At 41.0% G+C, this 20,981-nt stretch overlaps 1 protein-coding gene across 1 annotated transcript in view; it reads right to left on the bottom strand.

Annotated features, from left to right (window-relative positions):
* The window catches only part of kcnd1 (potassium voltage-gated channel, Shal-related subfamily, member 1), a 77,034-nt gene extending 56,313 nt beyond the window's left edge, over positions 1-20,721 (bottom strand). The window contains exons 1-3 of the mRNA XM_084916786.1: positions 20,456-20,721; positions 8,332-9,545; positions 3,739-3,984 (exon numbers count right to left, since the gene is read on the bottom strand). Coding sequence (XP_084772912.1) covers positions 3,739-3,984; positions 8,332-8,487 — 402 coding nt within the window. The 5' untranslated portion in view covers positions 8,488-9,545; positions 20,456-20,721. The remainder of the gene's footprint in view (positions 1-3,738; positions 3,985-8,331; positions 9,546-20,455) is intronic.
* Positions 20,722-20,981: the final 260 nt, after the last annotated feature.

Below are 20,981 nucleotides of genomic sequence, written 5' to 3'. Positions count from 1 at the left end.
ACTTGGAGAAATGTGTTTAACATTTAAACCTATTTTCTGCATATTCCAGCATATAAAATAAAATAATGTTTTGTGTTTACACTCACGCTTTCAAATAGATGCAAGTGAAACACAGCAGAAAATAAAGAAAATTAAAGATTCAGCAGCACTGAGTCCTGTCGCTCTTAAATCTATTGTCACCTGTTTAGCAGGAGTGGGGCGGGGGAGGTTTGCACCGGTGCCACAGCGGTCATGTCAGTGGGAGGATCCGGGGGTTTCTCTGTGAATTTCACATTCTCATGGCAGCGTGCTCAGCACTCGCTCAGATTTGAAATTTCATTTTTTGCTGTATAAAGACGTTTCGTCCCACAAAGAATGTACAGTGGACACTAATGGTTTTGTCACTTTTATAGAATCAAACTAGTAATGTGAGTACTTCCAAGCTTAAACGCTGCATGTTCGTACTCTCTCCCGCACTCCATATTATCCATTGTTGATCACGTCTGTTGCTGCCACATACGTCGCACGCTCGTACATCATTGTCATGAGACACTCTCACAATCAAAATCCCGGTTTAGTAACGCAGTGTGCTTATGGGAAAGTAGCAGTAATCTAATTACTTTTTTGCAATCGTAATCCCTTACTTTATTGCTTACTTGAAAAAAGTAATCAGATTACAGTAAGCTTTGGTATTGAATATTTAATAAAGTTAGATTCGACGGCACAAAAAGCTGTCAGTTTAAAGAAAGATTGAATATTACACTACTGTAGATGATTAAGTAAACCGTCTGTTTTGATGAGAGATTTTTTTCCGCTCTCCTGCAGAGCATCACTTTTTTTAAACACCTCTCTGAACCTCCATACAGGGAAGGGGGCATCTTGTTTTGCTCAATGAAATCAACAGCAAACCTTCAGAGTCTGAGAGTTAATAAATATATGAAAATGACCCATCATAGGCTGCAAGTTCTAATTTATGAATGACAGTCAGGTTATGGTTGATCTTTTCACTCATGAGTGTGGCTGTTCCTCTCTATCAGCTGACCACAGCAGCTGCAACATCAGTGGCCAACAAAGCCAACAAACCAAGCACACATACTTTTTCAGACATAACAAGGCTTTTGAACTATAGCTTGTGAGACTGCAGCCATGGTGCAAAACTCTGATTCTGTTTTACACAGTGCAGAAAATCCCAAAGCACTGCGTGCGTTTAGGCACATGGAACAATAACAGCATTAACGCACAGATGGCTCAGGATCTGACTGAAATAACATTTTGTGTTTTACACAGAGTACATGATGTTAGCTACAACACATAAATTTCAGGCTTGTAAAAAGGAACAGTTTGTAATAAAGCAACTCTCTGCTCTCCAGCTGAGAAACACATGCCTAAAACTTTCCCTTACACTAGTAGTATGATGATCTGGGAACAACACCAACACGACGATATCAGATCGTGCAAGTACTTTACTCTCTGTTTACATTCGGCCTAGTCTGTGGCTGAGAGAGTCATGCCTGATATGTGGAATCTGCACGCTCCATTGGTGACCAGTCCACCCCAGGCTTCATACAACAATGCATGAAAAGTTATAGCAGGCTGACTCTTCTTATCCCTGTGTTATTGCTGTCTTGACCCACCAAAGTTGGTTTGAAGACAGGAACTGACTGCGACTAATCTCACACCTGGGCCCCATCTTTAAAGGAGCCACATGAAAAGCAAGTAGGTCGGTCACTGTTGCAATAACTTCGGTCACACAGCTGTCTTTTCTGTAACGTTTGGGAATAATGCTGTGTGGTTTGAGATCAATTGGTGGTTTCTCGTAAGGCTAATGGAGTTTAATCATTTATAAATGTGCTACAAGTGAGTGCTCAGTTATCTGCTTTGATATTGAACCACAATAATTCAAAGAAGGGGCATGGTTCAACATCACAAAGGTAAAAATTATTAGAAAATTCAATTCAATTTTATTTATAAAGCGCCAAATCACAACAACAATTGTAAGGTAGATCCTACAATGATACATACAGAGGTAAATCCAACAATCACCCCCTATGAGCAAGCACTTTGGCGACAGTGGGAAGGAAAAACTCCCTTTTAACAGGAAGAAACCTCCAGCAGAACCAGGCTCAGGGAGGGGCGGGGCCATCTGCTGCGACCGGTTGGGGTGAGAGAAGGAAGACAGGATAAAAGCCAGATGCTCTCTGGAGAATCTGACGCATCCAGGTTGAGATGGAGCAGAAAGCTGAACTTTGCTTTTCGCCCGACTTTCTGAAGATGTTCGTTCAGTTAAAAATAAACACAGACTGATGACAGGAATATATATTTTTATAGAGTAGTTTTCAGATTTTAAGAAACAAAGTACTTTCACCCGGTTTTTACATCATTCTGTATTAAATGATCACCGTTTCTCTCTGTAGCACCTGCTGCTGGCATTCCTGAAAGCTTTTAGCAAGACAAGTAAAATGTAAAGCAGCAAGCAGCTTCTACAGTTTGATCTAGAAGGTGATTTAATATTCAGTAAACGAGCAAATTTCAGTAAATATCAAACACAAGAACAGAATTTGTCGACTAAAGGACTAAAAAAAAATTTGTGGGAAATTGATGAAGACTCAAAGAAAAAAAAAGAACTTTAGATACCAGAATTTGTTGGAGCTGAATCAACATTTGTGGAAATGATCAGATCTGCCAAATAAGAGGAAATGAACAATTACTCATTCACGAGTCAATGAATGGGTCAGCTATAAAAATGGGGATATAAAAATAAAGTCTGTGCAGACAAGGTTACTAAAAGGGAAAACAAGCTCTGAAGGTGATCTGTTGTGCTGAGAGTGGGCAGGGAACAAAGAGACTTGTTTAAGGCTCGTTAAAGAAATCCCCTACAGAAAGCCGTTGTAAGGAGCTTTCCAAAATCAGGAGCAATAAAAAGGCAAATCAGATTGTATTTGGGCTGCTGCCGTTTCCGAGGGCTCATCACCGCTGTTTTAATGAGTCGAAGTTTGATAATGGGGTTTGAGAGCAGCCCTTGTTACTCAGTCCCCTCAGATCCATCAATGTTTTTACTCTTTAGGCGTTTGGCTGATGATGTTCCCCTCCAGAGAGACTTAATGAGTGCAGAAGCAGAATAACCAGCATTAGAGTCAACCATTAGAAAGAGATAAAAGGTCAAAGGTTCACATAAGTACACTACAAATGATGCAGGCATTATAAAGTCGTCTAAAAGGACTGCAGTTAAAAGAACATAAAGCTGAAACCTGCTGCCCTCATCATTTGGACTGTTAGAGCTGTAATGAAGCCCAGAGGCTCAATGGAGTCATTGGGCAAGAATATGCAACATTTTGGGGTTTTTAATCCAAAATCTCACTTTTGTCTATAAGGATTGTTCATACCGCACTATTCAGAATGTTAAATGGCCATTATTAGACGTTTTTACCCCATTAGATGTGGTTAGTAGACATCCTACTACACCTGATGGTTCAGCAGGCTATTATTACCGCATTTATTTCCTTGATTGTTGACAGGGGCAAAGATTACTGCATACACCATTAGGAGCAATTTGACGAACCTGAAAAGCAATAATGTGACTGATGACAACTGAAAATGTGTCCTCTGTTGTTCATAACGGAACAAAATCCAATTTATCTCTTTAACTTGATGAATACCAATCTGTGTATAAGTGGGTTCTCATTTGTGATGCAGTTTGTAACAATTAGTAACATTTTGAACTACAAGGGGGAGGCTTTGTAGAAGAAAGAGTAGGTGTACCTCCATGCAGCAGTCTCCAATGATCTCCGGCACGATGCCGTAGAAGGCCAGCTCTTCGTCAAAGGCCTGGATGCACTCGTGTCGTGGGTAATGGAGCTTCCCTGTGCGGTAAAAGTTCAGAATGTGCCGGAACATCTCGTGATCTCTGTCAAAGAAATATTCCTCTGTGTCCTCGTTGAAGAAAAACTCTTTCTCAGAGGAGCCCAGCAGTGTGTCAGGATAACGGTCCAGAGTGTTCTTCCATGTCTGAAGAAAAAAAAAAGGAAAAGAAATAAGAATAGAGGAGTTTTCTCAGGTTCTCATGTACAGTAAGCATCAATCGTTCATCTTTTTATGTTATACCACTTATTCAGATTCAGGTTGCAGGGGCAGCAGCTTAGACCTCCCTCTTACTGACCACCGACTCTAGCTTAACCAGGGAGACACCAAGACATTCCCAAGCCAGCTGAGAGACATGATTCCTGGGGCTTCTTCCCAGGAGGACATGTCCAAAATACCTTGCTTAAAAGGCATCCAGGAGGCATCCTAGTGAGATGCCTGAACCACCTCAACATGCTTTTTTTTTAATGTGAAGGAGTGGTGTCACTACTTTGAGTCCTTCCTGGACACCTCACCCTCCCAGCCAAATTTGTTCCTATCCAGTTTTATTCTTTCAGTCACTTCCCTGAGCTTTGGGGTGGTCAGACATTAGCCCCATGGGACCTGATCAGGCACAGCCCGAAGAAGCAGCATGCTGTGAGAGTCAGGTGGGTTGGTGGAGGCCACAGTTACTGAAGCTAGTTCCTGGGACATGCAATTTCGTCCATGGTGTTGCATTGGAAATAACACCCTCAAATAGCAAAAGTATGTAGGCTGCTATAGGCAGTCCGTCAGTGTAAGCAAACTACTTCTGTTTCAAAAAGATCTAAACTTCAGCAGGAAGCAAACAAACTGCCAGATTAGTTTCCGACAACTACATAAAATCGTGCTGCACTGCTATAGCCCACCGACAAACACGTCTGTGGAGAGAAAAGAGAAAAGCTTGTTTTAAAATGCTGCCAGCAGTGAGGTCCTGGATGTCAAGGTTTGAGCGTTTAGAGGAATGTTCTGCTTCATTCCCAAGTTGATAACATTTATTTGAAAATAAATCAAATATAACAAGTCCTTTGAGAAAGTGAAGAACGTGGTAACGACTTCTAAACTGAAGTAACCTTCCCACTGGTGGTTTGGGGCTTAGTGAAGTGACCCGTGTAAAATGTACAAAAGATTCTAAAAATAAAAATCCAAATATCACATTCATATGTGAAAAGCAAAAGTGCTATTTGAAGGAGGCAGTGAGATGTTAGATGGGAGCAGTGGACTGTCAGTAACTAATGGTAACGGTGAAGCAGGGCCTTTTTAATGCCGCTGCTGTTTTGTTTAGGATTCCATATTAAATGGCAGCATTACTGTAACTTTCTATTTTTACAGCAACTTCAAGCTGCTGCATTTTGTTTTGAAAAATGAGGACAAAGTCACAAGCTCGACAAGAACTTTCCACTCATTTTGCCACCGCAGCAGAAAGTACGCTGAAAGCTACCCAAATCTATTTTAGCTGTGGAGCCATTTTATTATTATTTCTACCCAAATGCACATCAATGCGCTGATTAGACGTACAGGATTTACAACTTGCTGCCGTGGAAGTAGGAGCGTGGCTGGAACACATCACGGGAGCTCGAGTCTCTGGAAATAGTTCTGTAAGTGACAGAGCTCTTAATTTTCCTCCTAGAAAATGTCAAGTGACTGTAACACTTCAACAGATAATGAGTTTTAATAACCTTTAGAGTGTTCTTCTTCATTAAAAAGGACAAATGTACAAAAAATTTTAGAGGAAATTAGAAGTTGACCTTTGTAGGACCTGCAAATGGAATTTCAGTCCACTTTGATTTGGGGAGCGTTCACAGCAGGTCCTGATTTCAGTACTGTCGCATTCAATGACTAGAAAACCGACCAACACCATAGGTTGAATTTCATGTTTGAAAGGCTCATATTAAACAACCAAAGCTTCGAATAATGAGGTCTGCATAAAGCCTACAAATAATCCCAAAAGCTGTTCACTGCTCTAAACGTTCTCTTTCGGAAAGCTGGCTGAAAGCAGGAGGGAAGCGAGCTAAAACGGCATCTTCCAGACAGAGGATGAACTGCACCGAGGCCCAGTTTAAGACAAGTAAGGATTATTTTTAACTGAATCATGCAAATCTACTCCAGAACAGTCCAAGAATAAAAATGTGGAGCTGGGAATATTTCTTTCCTGCTTGCTGTGCTGGAATAACATCCCCCTGCCTAACTGTGTGAATCAGTGCTGTTTTACAGTAATCCCACAACAGTAAACATTCAGGAATAACTGAAGAGTAACTGCTCATAGCCAAAGCATTGTTTTCAAAATGTGAACAAATATAGGCTAATATAGCATACAGCATGATTCAGTTAATACACTGGTTTGTTTTTATGTGAAAGGAAAATAGGTCAACTTTAATGAGAAAAAATAACGACAAATTAAGACCTGCTAACTTAAAACAAACAAAAAGTAATAACTCTAAGAGAGCTGGGAGTCTAATAAGGTAGTTTTTCTTATCAAAATCCAGGATCACTGAGGACTGTTTTTGTTTTTCACTGTTGTTATTATTATTATTATTATTATTATTATTATTATTATTATGTGATACACTTGCTTTTAATAGACTGTGCAATACAGAAAAAAAACTAGGAAGGAGGGGGCACTGAAATGTAACAATGTTGAATTATTATATAATGCATATAAAATTATATAATATATAATAACTGAATGGCATTAACAGAATCTTTGGATCTGCTGTAGTTTATGGAGCTGCTCATCCAACAAACGCAGTGTGTAATAAAGGCTTTGTTGACATCAAAAAGACGCAGCAGGAGGCAGAAACTAATTTAAAAGAAGCACAATTCACCTGAAGAAATTCTGCATTTTCTTGTCATAACAAAGGGAACCTCGCTTAAGACTGAATGTCAGGGAAATAAAGCTGCTTGCTGTAATTGAAACTCACTCATGTTGCACTGCAAAAAAATAATAATAATAATAATAATTATTGAACTACAGCTGACAACCTGCAAATTTTGCACGGCTGATATTAATATTGGCGTTGTCTACCGCTGGAATTGTGTTTACACATGCAGAAGAGTGCTTTTAAATCTAAAACCCAAGAAAAAAAAGAAAAGTTTGATGGAGAATGTGGACACGAGCATAAACACTGCTTATGCACCACAGGCGGTTGATAAACGAGGCCTCTGATTTGTCAGGAAGCAGCCCGGCTTCCCGAGGATTTACATTCATATTGGACAAGCCCACAACGCATAACTTACACCCAGCAGTGACACACACGGGTGGAGGTACGTCCTCTGTAGGGTGGATGTTAAGGCTGCTGAAGCTAAGGGTGGTGGATGTTAAGGATTCGTTCATGCGGGACACCAGCAGGACAAGCGGACAAACAGGTGTGTTCTGGGCTTCTTCTTTCAAACACATGCGACATTCATTAGATCCTCAGAGACCCAGAAAATAACTCTTCTAGTTATTCATCAGTTATAGAAGATTATGAGCATGGCATACATAATGCCAACGTGGTGCCCAGCTCCTCGGTTTTTCCTTTCCTTCCACATTTATTTTCCTTTGAACAGCAAAAACTCAGCTGTAGTGTTGCCCAGGACGACTCTCACATATGAGATTCTTAATGTCAACATTTAATTTCATCTCAACAGTTTAATTTTCTGAAACAGAAAATTATTTACTAAAGAAATATCTGATGATGTTTATACACAATGCTTTGTTAGAGGTTAAGTTTTTATGCATTTCATTTGTCAATTAATCCAAATCATTTTTATTCAACAACATCAACATTTTAATTGTTCCATCCTGTTAAATGTAATAATTTTTTATCTTCTGATTTTTAATTTATTTCTCTTTTTGTTGTTTGCTTGCCGTTTTTTTATTTTTAGGGTTTCATATTGTTTATTGAAAGGTCAAAAAGTCTGTCTTGGTACTCCAACTTCCACTCGTAATTTAAAGGCGTGCACGTTAAGTAAAATGGGAATTTAACTTGGTCCTAGGTGAGAATGTGAGTGGATGGAAGCTCATAACACACAGTAAGTGTCATTTACACTAAAAACCAATAAAAACAACCTAATATTATATTTCACTTACAGTTTTTATATAAACTTTACAGTCATAGTTTTACTTTTGATCTATTAAGTATGTTTGGGGAGTGTAATGGAAGGCATTGGCCTTGATGACACGCTTACTACATCTTTTCATTCTTGGTTAGGACGATTGAAAAGATCTCCTGGATGATTGAGGATGCATCAAGAAATTGAAAAGATGTTGCTTTTATTTCATGTTTTTAAAATAAATTCTTTCTTTCTTTTTATTGTTTTGAGTTCAACCTTTGATGTTCAATGAAAATAGTGTAAATTTGCTCTTTACATAACTCAAACTTTTCTACAAAGTCAGTCACAAAGCTTTCAACTGTGAATTCACACATTCCTGTAACTTGCAGCCACTTTTTTGAAAGCATTTTTAGAGCATGCTCAGTGGACGCCAGCACCCACCTGGAACCTGACCCCGCTGACGTTGAGGTACAGGATCTCATCCGATCTGGACGAGTTGTCCACTGGAGGTTTGGGCATCGTCTTTTTGGCCAGCGGCAGCCAACCCACTGCCGCCGCCCGTGCAAATGGCAGCCATGTCGCCACGCCGGCTGCCATGTTGTATCAGAGCGCCCACCTGTAGAGTCTGAGAGTTCTTGTCCTCGTCGAAGGAGGGAAGAGCGGATGGAGCTAATGAAATGTTTATTGGCTCGGTTAAAGCCTTGCTCACTTCTTCAGCTGCCCTGATTTCCTTTGGCGGTCTGGGCAGTGAGATGCGAGGTGGTTGGACATGTTGGGGGGGAAGGAAAGGGGAAGGGAGGGGCCAGATTGCAGTTGGGTGTCAAGCCATGAAAAAAAGCTGTAAAGGGGCAGGAAAGCAGATCGATGAACAAGCGTGAGGCCCGTGCTTTTATTTTGTTGCAGTTTGGATGGTCTTCTAGTGACGCCGTCCTTTCTGTTCCTCTCCGTCTGGCCTGCGAGACACTTCTCAGGGTAAACGCTGCTTTTTTAAAATGTTTCTCTGTTTCTCTACAAGTTCCTCTCAGTCCTGTTGCTCTAAACAGGATGCACTTCTTGAAAATATGAACTCTCTTGATAGGAAAACATAATTTCTTGAAATCTCAGCAGTCTTAGCACAATAGATTATGTGTAAAATAATAATAAAGTGGTTCTTTGATATTGCCGTCACAGGTTTATTGCTGTGGGGATTTACAAGAAAAGGTAGAAAGATATGAATCCAGGTAGGGAAGCATTAAAACATTTGTGTCTGGCCTCCTCCCTTTCTCTCGCTCTCTCTCTCTGTCTGACTCTAGCTCTCTCACCCACCCTCTTTCCCTGTGAAGACTGATTTGTTGCAGCACCGCAGCCTTTCAAATTCTTATTAAATTGTGATGATGGTCCCTGAAGTTGCAAGATAGACAGAATCGCCTGTGTTGCCTCCCTCCCTCTAAGTGTTTCTCAGCTGTGGAGATTATGGCTGTGCAGCCTCACTCTTCCTCTTGTTCTCTTTCTGCTTTTGCTTGCTGTTTTCCCCTTTATCTGTCTCTGTGTTTTAGTCTCTCCCTCTTATTGAAGTTGCCGGGGCATTAGTGGTGGAGAAAGAGAGACACCAGCTTTGTTTCTGAGTGTAGAAGAGACGTCAGGCGCTCCTTTCTCCATGTCCATGTATGGTTGTCCTGTCAGAAAACACACAAACAGAAAAAGAAGCAGAGAGTGAGAGACAAACCAGGAGGAGAAGGAGAAGGAGGGAAGAGACTGAATTTAGAGAGAAAAGAGGAGGTATGGGTGGGAAAAAGCTGAAGAGAGGTAGGAACTGCAGGGGAAGAAAGACTTTGTTTTTTTTGGCGTATTGTACTACAGCCAAGAGTCTTTGTTCCTACTTCGGGAGCTGATTTGTGTGGACTTGGGTAGCCAAGTGTCCGGGAATGCAACAGAACACACAACCTGACCCAGACCACATCAAGCGCCCAAATCTGATTTAATCAACCTGTTTAATGACCACTGTCAGTTGTTATTAGCCCCATTTGTATGAAGTAGGTCCCTCATCTACCTAACAGACAGCTCAGTAGGCTGATGTTAATCACTGTAATCAGCGATAAACACAGAGCAACCAAACTATACATAAATTTCCAGTGGTTGTGTGGAGAAGTCTGTGAAACAGTCCCAGCAGGGTAGCATGTGATCCCTGAACTGAGATCCTCCCGACACTAAATGAGTAGTTTTGTTCATGATCTATCACTGGTTTAGGAATCAAAACCTTCAGGAGTCAAAAAGGTGCCCACATGGGTAGGTAAACAAGACAAACAGACACTAAGACAACGACTGAGGAGAAGGGCTGGACTGTTTATACACATTAGCTAATCAGGGAATGGGAAACAGCTGCGGGAAATGAAACACAGGTGAGAGTAACCACACAGGTGAAGACAACCAATGTCAATGAGGCAGGAGAAATAAAAGCAAACACCCAACAATAAGCTCAAAGCAACAGGAACACAAAGGGTAACTGTAACTGATATTTTTCAACCTGGTTCTGGCCTCATTACATCCACTCAACATTGGTCCATCCATCCATCCATCCATCCATCCGTGTCCAAGTTGTAGTGGCAGCAATTTAAGCAGAGATGCTTTGACCTCGCTCTCCCCAGACACCACTCAGAGACATCTACAGAGTGGTTCTGCAAAGGTGACCTCCTCTTGTGAAATACTTCACATAGGAAGCATGTATGAGGCATCCTGCTGACATGCCCAAATCACCTCAACTCCTTCTTTAGATCTCTAAACCCCCTCCCAAATGAGCGGGTGAGCCAGTGATGTGGTTGGCCAATCGATATGTGAAAGTGTCCTCTGAACCCCGGGACTCAGAAGTTCTATTTCTCATGAGCACTGTGCTCGACAGGTCTACCATCATTAACTTGTGAATGGAAGAATGAAAACCACCTCAGAAAGTTCCTATTAGAGCCATTTTAAAATGTGTCACAAAAACAAGCTAAACTATGACAGAAAAGACGGGAAAGCAGAAAAGGTTGCTTTTAAAGAATTTCCGAACTACGTTAAACACATTTTAAATAATAACACATATAATGCTGGTTTAGACAAACACTCATTTTATCATTAAATCTAAACGAATCATTTTGATTGACAGTATGTACATCTCATGTCTGTTTATTGATCCTCTTCTTCCTTCTCAAACTTCCCCTGAGGGCTGTACAGCTGAAGCTCCATTCATGTGTTTAAGATGAAGATATAAGGCGTCAGGTTATTAAAGATGTTTTTTATGATGAGACGAGCAGCGTACCCTCAGTCTGCCGAGGAAAAACATCGCTGGCCATCTCCCTCCTTCTCTCTCTTTATTTCTCCCACTGCGTTCTTCATTCAATAAAGACACAATAAAGTTTCCTGTGAAACTCCTCACCATCAGATGAAAAGTTATTGTCATGCATTTATTGCATTAAGTCCACAGTGGGAGCAATAAAACCGCTGCTTCCTCAGGTTTGAGTTGAATCACACTGAATCTGCCGTCTTCAGGAAATTTAACCTCTTAAACCCCCAAAAACCTTTGTGATGATCAACAAACATTAACTACTTCTGCTCATAAGTTTTTGACTATGAGGCTGTCATTGAAATGACATCCCAACGATACTAAAAGCAATAGTGAATATGTTTTTTAGGTTTTATCTGTCTGTGCTCTTCATATGGAATTTTTGCCTGCATGCAAAAAAGTCTCCTCAAATATGACTTAGAAATCAGACTAAACTAAAACTAAAAATCAAAGTTACAAAGTTACATTATTGTATGCAGTTTTCTTTGTACTATCTTTACTTCTAATTAGTAGAATACTTCCCTACTGTAGTATTGTTGCTGTTAGTACTTTAGTAAACATATTAAGCGCACACACAGTCACCTGCCTGTGGCTGTTATCTGTCCTGCCGCGGTAAAGTCTCCAGTGTGTGTCTGTGATGAATTATGAATACACTTTCAGCCTGACTAGTTTAGTTTAGCTGCACTGCCTCAGTTACCACTAAGCACATACAATCCACCACAGAGACAGACACACACACACACACCTTCCCTGCGCTCAGTGGTGAACGTGCTGCAAGTTGAGCTTTCCATCATCTCAACAGGAAAGCTTTAACTGAACAGTAACATTCAGTCACTCTGTCATGACGCTTATTTCTTTTCTCTATATTTTCACTGGTAATTTTTATCAAGGCTTAAATGTTACAAGTGCGTTTCGCCAAAATGTTGATGAACAAGGAGGTGATATATACCATATACATTTGCATTAGGGCATTATTGATCTTGAGTACCGAGTCCATGAGTGAATACAGCTTTGATTAGAATGAGGAAAATACTGTTGTGGGTTCAAATGTCTCTTTTTATCAACTGCTTTTAAATGCGTTGCCAAGTGTCCTTCACAAGCATCAATATGTGATGAACTGGAAGTAAAACCTTCCTCCATGTTGCCATCGCCCAGTGCATTATGAACTAAAGCCAAAGAGCGCTTTGATGAAATGGCAGCGTCTGACTTCCTGGGAATGATAACAGGTTGGCGTTGTTTTATGTGCAAACTGAATGTCTTCCCTGTGATTCATTTTGTAATTTGAATTAAATGGCCAAGAAAATAGAGGTTAGGTTCTGAAATGGGTATTTCAGGTTACTTCAGCAGTTTCACTTCCAGAAGAATGTCCTTGAAGTACCGCACAAGGTGAGTAATGTCTGTAGTAAACAGCTTAAAAAGCTGAAAGGCTTTCTGTTTCTGGCACGTGTTGGACAGTCTTTTTCCACCTGCAGTTCTTTCCTCAGTCTGCAGGCCTGTAGTAAACCCATCTGCCCAGCCTCTCTGTGGGAATCCCTGCTGACATCATGGTTTCTGAGTGAACATTAGATATTTACAGCACCCGCATAATGCCTTTTATCTGCAGCCACTGCTCTGGGATTGGTGTTTAGCTCCCATCAAGCAGCTGGTGCTGCACCTTCGACCCTTCTGGTAATGTGTTGGCTGCTGGTTTTAAGGTCATTACCACCCAAGAGCTGAAGCCCAAAAGTTTGAAAGAGTTTCTACAATTCAAAGAACATAAACAACTGAAGTTTCAGAATAAAAGTCAACACGTTATAGTCCTGCATGTATCTATACAGTGAACTGTGTTCACATGTAATCCATTTCCCCATCAGTCACTGTGTTGTCTGTACAGCTTAAAAGCTTTGAGCAAACCTGAAAGGAGTTCTCCTTTAATGGGATCTGCCTGATTGCTCTTCTACATTCATCTGTTTGTGATTATGAAATGAATCAGCTGAAGTAAACAGATACATTATTCAATAGTGGGACCAGTGGTGTGTTTAGATCAGGTAAAGAGCTTCCATCATTCAGTGGGCTTCCTTTTAAATGTTCAATAACACTTTATAATAAAACCTGCATTCAAATGTCCAATCCCATCCATCCATCCATCATCCATCCCCTTCCTCCCACACAAGTCTGATATGGCAGGCCCAGACATCCATCTGCCCGACCACATCATCCCAAAGTAATCAAGCAGCGCACCCTCCAGTCCATGGTTGTGTTTAGAAACTGTACATAAAACTTGTGACAGAAGTGGTGCCAAAGGGCAGCCCTGCTGGAGTCCAGCACCCGCAGATTATGAGGCTGACTTGCAATGTAGTTCAGGCTCTCACTACAATCGCACAGATGCAAAGTACTCTGTGCAAACAAGCGCGACAATTCAAAAGCTTCCCCAGAGGACAACCAGAGAAACGCGGTAATATCCGGTGTCCTAGTGTGGAAACACTTGTACACCAGTTGGGTAACGAGCTGCTCCAGTGTAATATTTAACTAAAAAATAAGCACAATATTGGAAAATTGTTTGGAAAGAAACTTCTTCATAGACAGATGCATCAGGAAACATGAAACACCACAAGCAGGAGACTTTTATTCAGATCAATATGCAATTTTCTCCAGCAACTTCTCTCCAAGTTCCTGATGCTTCTGATAATACGGTGACTCTGGGTACAATCATCAGGATTTTCATCCCCTTCAGGCAACCTTGTAAAGTAAGCAAAGCAGTTCCTTAACAGAAAAAAATATATATATTTTTCCAAGTTTCTTTTTTCCAAGGGATATTTTTCCCTTTAGGAAGATCACCTTGTGCTTCACCCTCATACAAACTGCCACAACTAAATAAAGTGTAAACGGCGTAAAACTCGATCCACTGGTGACAAACCTTTCAGTAAAACATAAATCTCCTGCATCTGCTCTTCTTCACCTAAATTGATCAATAACAGGAAAACAACAGGTCTCCAATCACTAATCAGCAGAAAACATGTTTCTGATTACTAATCAATAAAGAGAAACCAGGCTGTCTGCTCACAGATCAATATAATGTCCTCGGGAAGTGCGGTGGGGACTTTTCAGTCTTTCTGATTTTACCGTTTTCCTTCTTGTTTTATTGATTGGGGGTTTGTTCTTTGTTCAGCTAGTGGTTACATCCTGTTTCTACAGCTGAGTTATTTTTTTAGCATTTTAATCTCTTCTTTGATCTATTTTTATGTTACTTTTCTCAAATTAGGATTATTGCTCCTAAAATAAAACTTAGGTTCGTGTTTCTGCTTAAGGTTACATCTGCGTTGTACAAATGAAGCCTGCTTTTATTATACTTTTGGTCATCGGTTCTTCAAAACTGAAGTTTTGCTTTGAAGGATACTATTCCACTTTCAATGTTTTGCATTGTACGGTATTTTTACGGGCATGTATTTGGTATATTTTTGGTTCAGAAACTGTTTTTGTTATCATTTCTGTTAAGTGCTAAGTACTCCCTTATTTTTCCACCTTTACCTTTTCATGTATATACTTTATCGTGCTATGATGTAGTGTTGTCATGCTGTTCCATCGTTCAGTGCAAATGTTTGTAGAACTTGCCAAAGACCAGACACACGCAAATCTGAGGTCAGTAAACTCAATAAACAGCAGTCCACCCATCCATCCACCCTGACCTCCACCTGTCGTTATTACTACAGCTCTCAGAGGGTGCTGTTAAAAGCAGTTGTGTTGTCTCACACGACAGCTGGAAAACGCTTACCAAAAATTATTAAATATTAATGTTAAGAATTCGCAGATGAAATGAGTTTGTTTTAAATGAAAGGAAAGCTTCTGAAACAGTAGGAGCAGCGTTTCTGCTGGAGTGGAAACTTCTGTTCCCACACAGACACTCACAGAGTGATGGAGGGCAGCACATGGCCGGCCACTCTAAGTGTTTGTGTGAAACCATTAGACGGCCATCACTGAGCAGCGCTTCACTGCGGCAGACACACACACACACAAACACACAGTTCAGTACAAGCAAAAGAATACAGCATCTGCACAAAAGTGGATATAATGATTAACCGAAAATATGTCAGCTGACAAAAGCAAACAAAAGCGAAATGATCCATCATCCATCAACCCATCTGTTCATCCACCCACCCATCCAACCATTAAGTGCTGCTGAATCACAGTCAGGTGGCAGCAGCATTTTCAGCTCCACCTGGAGGATCCTGAGGATTTCCCAGACCGGATGAGACATATAATCTAACAGCGGGTTCTAGGTCTGCCCCTGGGTCTCCTTCTAAAACTGTAATTGCCCAGAAAACCTGGAGAGTAAGGAGGTCAGGATGCATCCATGCTCCACTCCTTTACGCACCAACATGTAACCACCCGAAGATCATGAGCACATGTCAGGGTCTAATACTTCAGAAGCTTCACATTCACAGCTGACTCTTTTTAAACATGATCATCATCATAATCTCACCATTTTTCTGATGAGAACACATGAACTTTTTATATTAGTATAAACTGCCAACAAATCCAGCTGAAAAGACCTGAACAGGCTGCTCCTCCTGTCATTAAAATCCCATCATCTGCCTTATTTTTTAAAGAGGATCTAAAGGTACCTCAGTGTGAAATTCACCTCAACCCCAACATGTAGCCTGTTTGAGAACCAGTATAATGACAGGAAGAAATGAAAGGATCAGGCGAGCTCCTCCACGCTAGCTTATAAATGCACCACCGTGACGTCAGATATTGGTAAGTTCAAATGGAGAGGAGCACAAGTCTTTATTAAAACGCTTGTTTTAATGTACGTATTGATGTACCGACTACTATCACTGGATTGCTGTGACTCTGATCATGATTTATGATTTATTTCCTCTTTCTTTTGTTTTGTCTGCTTGAGTCTCACCATCTGTACAGATGCTGGCGTTTCCCACCAGAACAGTAACTTAAATTAGCACGGAGCTGCTCACGAATGCAGCGACAGTAGTTTAATAAGAGTTGATGATACCTCCTGACCAGTAGAAGGTGCCAATGTCCTGTTAATACCTGTTGCTGTACCTGATGATTAGCAGCTTGTAATTATGGCTCTGTACACCGAATAGTTTTCCACATTCGAAAATCTTAGACTCAAGTTTCTACGTGTATTAGAAGTATTACATGGTACGAGAAGTAGAAGTATAAAAAAGTAGAAGTAAAATATAAAGCTGGCAGAGGTTTTGCCTTTCCTGTTGTGTCTGAGAGCCTGGAGCTGGACGATAAACCGGACACATGGAAGATTGCACTTCTAGCCTTCACTGGACCTCCGGTCTTAGAAAAGTTCAACACATTTTTATTCACCGACGCAGGTTTGACAAGGTTGTTGCAGTTTGATGAACACTGCTCGTTCAGTTGCACACAGAGCTACCGAAGCTTTGATTCTTTTATTATAGACCTGGAGTTAAAATGTATTAGACATTTTATATTTTATTTTCAACCTTTGCTGGCTTTTCCTTTTTTTATTTTTAAAGTGAACAACATCAGGGATCATCCGGTATTAAAGCTCCAACAGGGTAACCCATTCTATGAAGACATTTTTACATCATCTCATGAACAATTTAAAATGTAAATTATTTTATCAATGTTTCACTGTTGTGTGGAATAATGTTGTTGGCTAATAAAGATAATCAGCAGGTACAAAAAGATGACACTTGAAACATTGTGGAAAACATATAAAAAGATATTTTCTTCCTATTTTTTCCAAATGACTGCAGCAAACTGTTGCATCTATGTGGAAAACCAAAATGACGCCCATACATTCAAAGACATGTAACAAGGCTGGCAGCTGTTGACTCACTGGTCTTAGCACCTTCATGCTGATTAGCACTTACTGTGAGGTTATTTTATGCTCCAGATTGTTGTCCTACTCTGTGCAGGAGAAGATAATTTAAATTAACAAAAGAAACACGGGGAGGACAGGAGAAAAGTGATGGGAAAAGGCAGCGTAAATTTTGCATAAATGCACCAGGATGCATGTTATCGGAACATGCAGAGCGCGGCTGCACTTTCAGATAACATGCAGCTCCACGCTCACCGCTGAGAGCTGTGTCCATTTTTTGCACAAGGACTGATCTATAGCCGGCTCAGACCATTTAAATTGTACACATGTGCTATTTTATGTTATTTTCTGTGCCGTTCATTTATATCTAGTGGCTGCTCTAAACTTTTAGCTGACACACACTGAGGTGAAGAGCCAGATATGTGTTTGTCCTTAAAATTGACAGATTTGCTTCTTGGTTTGCGCTCTGGCTGCAGCCAGCGTGGCACTGCTTTCACACATCAATGTACTCGCGAGCTTTTTGTTACTAAAGCAGCCACTGTTGGGTTTTTAGTGCGTACTTGACTCACTGAACAATCCAAACCATATGGTATGAACACGTTTCTCTGACAGTTCAGATCTTTAACAGCATGTTTACTCCGTGTGCAAATAGCACTGAACACTGACTTTTCATCAGCGAGTTGCACATAAAACATCTGGAAAGGAAACTCTTCTAACAGAAACATGTTGCATGTTAGAGACTGGATTTGAAAACTATTCTGGGTTCTGATATGAAACTTTTTTAGCATGTAGCTAAAGGCTAGATTATACTCTATTGTGGATGCTGGACAGCTGGAGACCCCACAGCCGAGTCATTCCTGTTACATTGTTTGACATCTGCTTGAAGTCTGCTGCCTGATCCGAGTGGACCCTTACTGCCTTGCAGACGTGGAAAGTATGATTCCTTCTTCAAACTAGACCTAACATTACTCCCTGCCTCTAAATATTGACCTTAGAGATGATAGGAGGGTAATCCCAAGCTGTCAAATTTTATTTACGCAATATAAATATCAAAAGATGCCCTCCACCATCTGAAAAAGATGCTATGAGACCAGTTGTGACCCGCCAATCTGGTATTCACGACTATGGAGGCAAAGCTCGCTGCAGATGAGTTCCAGTTTTTTGTTAACCCAGTAAAAGTGTGTATTTTAGCCTTAATCCGGATATTTTCTTTAAATAGTGATTAGAAACAAAGCTTATTATGAGAAAATAAGGCAAAGTCTCAAAACAACTTTTCATCTACTAATTGGAAGGTTGGTGGTTCAATTCCTGGCTGCCCCAGTCTGCATACCAAACATCATCTGGCAAGACACTAACCCCATCTCCGATGCACCTGCTGCAGTGTGAATGTTCAATAGAAAGAACTTATGTAGAAAAACTATAGAAAAAGTTTTTGTATGAACGGCTGAATGAGGTGAGTGCTCAGGTAAAGTAGGAACGCGCTATATAAGAACCAGCTTCCTGCATGCTAGAAAATACACAAATCCTTGCTTTATAGAACTGCATTAATTCTGTGCTGTAGTCCATCATGCTAATGTAATGCTCTGTAATTGCATCAAGCTTGCTAATGCATTGCCAGTATTCCTGAAATGAAGACATATGCCAGTTTTCTCATTTTCACAGCTCTGATCATTGGCTCGGAAGTCTTCAGCCGTTCCTGCGTGCGTTCCAACACAGTCCACTCACTTCCACTCACGATGGCAGAGCAACACAAACACATCAGAGCAACATCGCCCAGTACAGCAAAGGCTCTTATCCAGTGGATTAAATGTGCTGCCAAGGAGGAGTTGACCAAACTCGCATTGATTAAGTATTGCATATGTATCATATCAGGATATCCTGCAGAGTTTCACCAAAAAACTGTTAAAGTAAAAGCACATCACAGCCTGTGTTCCTCTTTCACTGTAAAACCTCGAGTGAAATTTGTTTAGCTACCAAAGTGTGCCCGCGCATTTAAAAGCAACCTTAAAACCAGTTAAAGGCCTGTGCAGCATCACATTAGCTATGAACTGGCATAGATTGAATTTGAAGACGTTTCACATTCGATTATTTACCGTCTGCTTCTCAGCAGTCAGCTGAGAAACGGACCGACTGCGTCACTGACACAAATCAGGACCAGCTACCATGAAACAGTCTGATAACACAGTGACTACACAACAATCTTCATCTTTGATAAGAACAAAAAAAACATTTATTTAGCCTAAAATGTTTATTTTCTTAAAGAACGTTGTGCTAGAAACGACAGTGTCCACATTTAGGAAACCACAGAGCCTTATAGGGAAAAATGATATTTTTCACTTTCCCTTATTGGACGAAACAGAAAATGCCACAAATGCTCTGCGGAGTACAAAATAGTCATTAATCTGCCGATGAAATTAGTCCCCAAGAATGCACTGTTTACTTGAGCGGCTGTTTCAGAATAAAAACATCAACTTTTACATGAGTGAGGTGTTTTTAAAGATGTACACCTTTCGTAATGGATTGAAGCCAGACGTGAGGTCACAAAGTATCAAGACTACAAAAGACGTTCGAGCGTGCAATGCCATCAAAAATTCCTGACTTGCGTGATTTGAATCTTTCCTATCGACTCTCAATTAAACTTTAAAAGGTAAAAAAAGACAATAAGTGAGTTAGGACTCCCTGTTGGAGGTTTAAAGAGTTTCAGGACTGCAGAAGCAGGAGGTGTGTGAATATTAATGAGCACAGTGTGTGCACATGTATGTGTGTGCACGCATGCATATGACAAGTGTTCAAGCGGCAGGTGTGTGTCTGTGTGTGTATGCGAGACTGCTAACCACTGTTAATAGCAAACACACAGAACTTCATCACTAATTCATACAGCTGGATTACGTCAACCTCAACACACAGGCGCACACACACACACACGCACACACACACGCACACACACACACACACGCACACACACACACACGCGCGCACACACACACACACACACACACACACACACACAGAGGAAAATTATCCACATTTATCCGCTTCTATCTTCTATCTAAATCTTAATCTTGAGGCTTTCTCTTAATTATTTGTCATAAATTGGTGAACTTGCTGTCTCCTGTTTATCCCAAACACCTCAAACCTTTCTTTTCTATTCTTTTCTATTCTGTTTTATTCAGTTCTATTCTTCCTCCCTCGTCCTCTTCTTTTCCATCTACAGTTTTTAGTCACAAATGCCACTTTTTCTTCTTTGCTCCTCTTTATTCCAAGTTTTCTACTCTGATTTTATTCTCTTCACCTCCTCGCTCCAAACTCTTACTCACCCCCTCCCACCCCCCCACCCCTCTCCACCCCCACCCCTCTCCACCACGCCATCCCGTCCCGCTCCTCTTCCTCCACTCGACTTTTCCACTCCCTTCTTATTCTATTCTCAGCAGTGGTAGCGGTGTATCTGGAGCAGTTTCCATCCTACTTACCACAGCTGCTGGTGCTGGTGCGGCTGCTGATGATGAAGGTGAAGAGTAAGGCGAGGAGGAAGAGGAGGCAGGTTTTCCAGGTGAAACCACTGTGGACGGATGCAGGAGGACAGAAGAAGAAGAATAAAAAAGAAGAAGAAGAAGTAGGAGGAAGAAGAGGAGGAGTGTTGTTTTACTGTCTCAGATCTGTCCTGCTCTGCTGCCGCGGCAACAACCACATCTCCTGTCATCCCTCTCTGTCTCACTCTCTCTTTCTCTCTCTCTCTCCCTCTCTCTTTCACTCTCTCTCTCTCTCTCTCTCTCTCTCTCTCTCTCTGTGGCTCCACCTCCTCCTGTTTCCTGCTCGACCCTCCCCCTGTCTCCTTTTTGTTTTCTCACTCTCCTCTCTCTCTCTCTGTTCGTTGTCATTTCTTGCTCTCTTCCTCGTGTCCCTCCCTTTTCTCATCACACACACACACACACACACACACACACACACACACACTGCTCTACATTAAACAGACTGATGGGAGTTTCATGTTGGAAG

This window comes from Perissodus microlepis, chromosome 20 (genome assembly GCF_051167445.1).
Source record: "Perissodus microlepis isolate ML-2025 ecotype Zambia chromosome 20, ASM5116744v1, whole genome shotgun sequence".
Classification (NCBI taxonomy): Eukaryota; Metazoa; Chordata; class Actinopteri; order Cichliformes; family Cichlidae; genus Perissodus; species Perissodus microlepis.
Note: the sequence above shows the minus strand (reverse complement) of the source record. Positions and strands in the feature narration are given on the sequence as shown.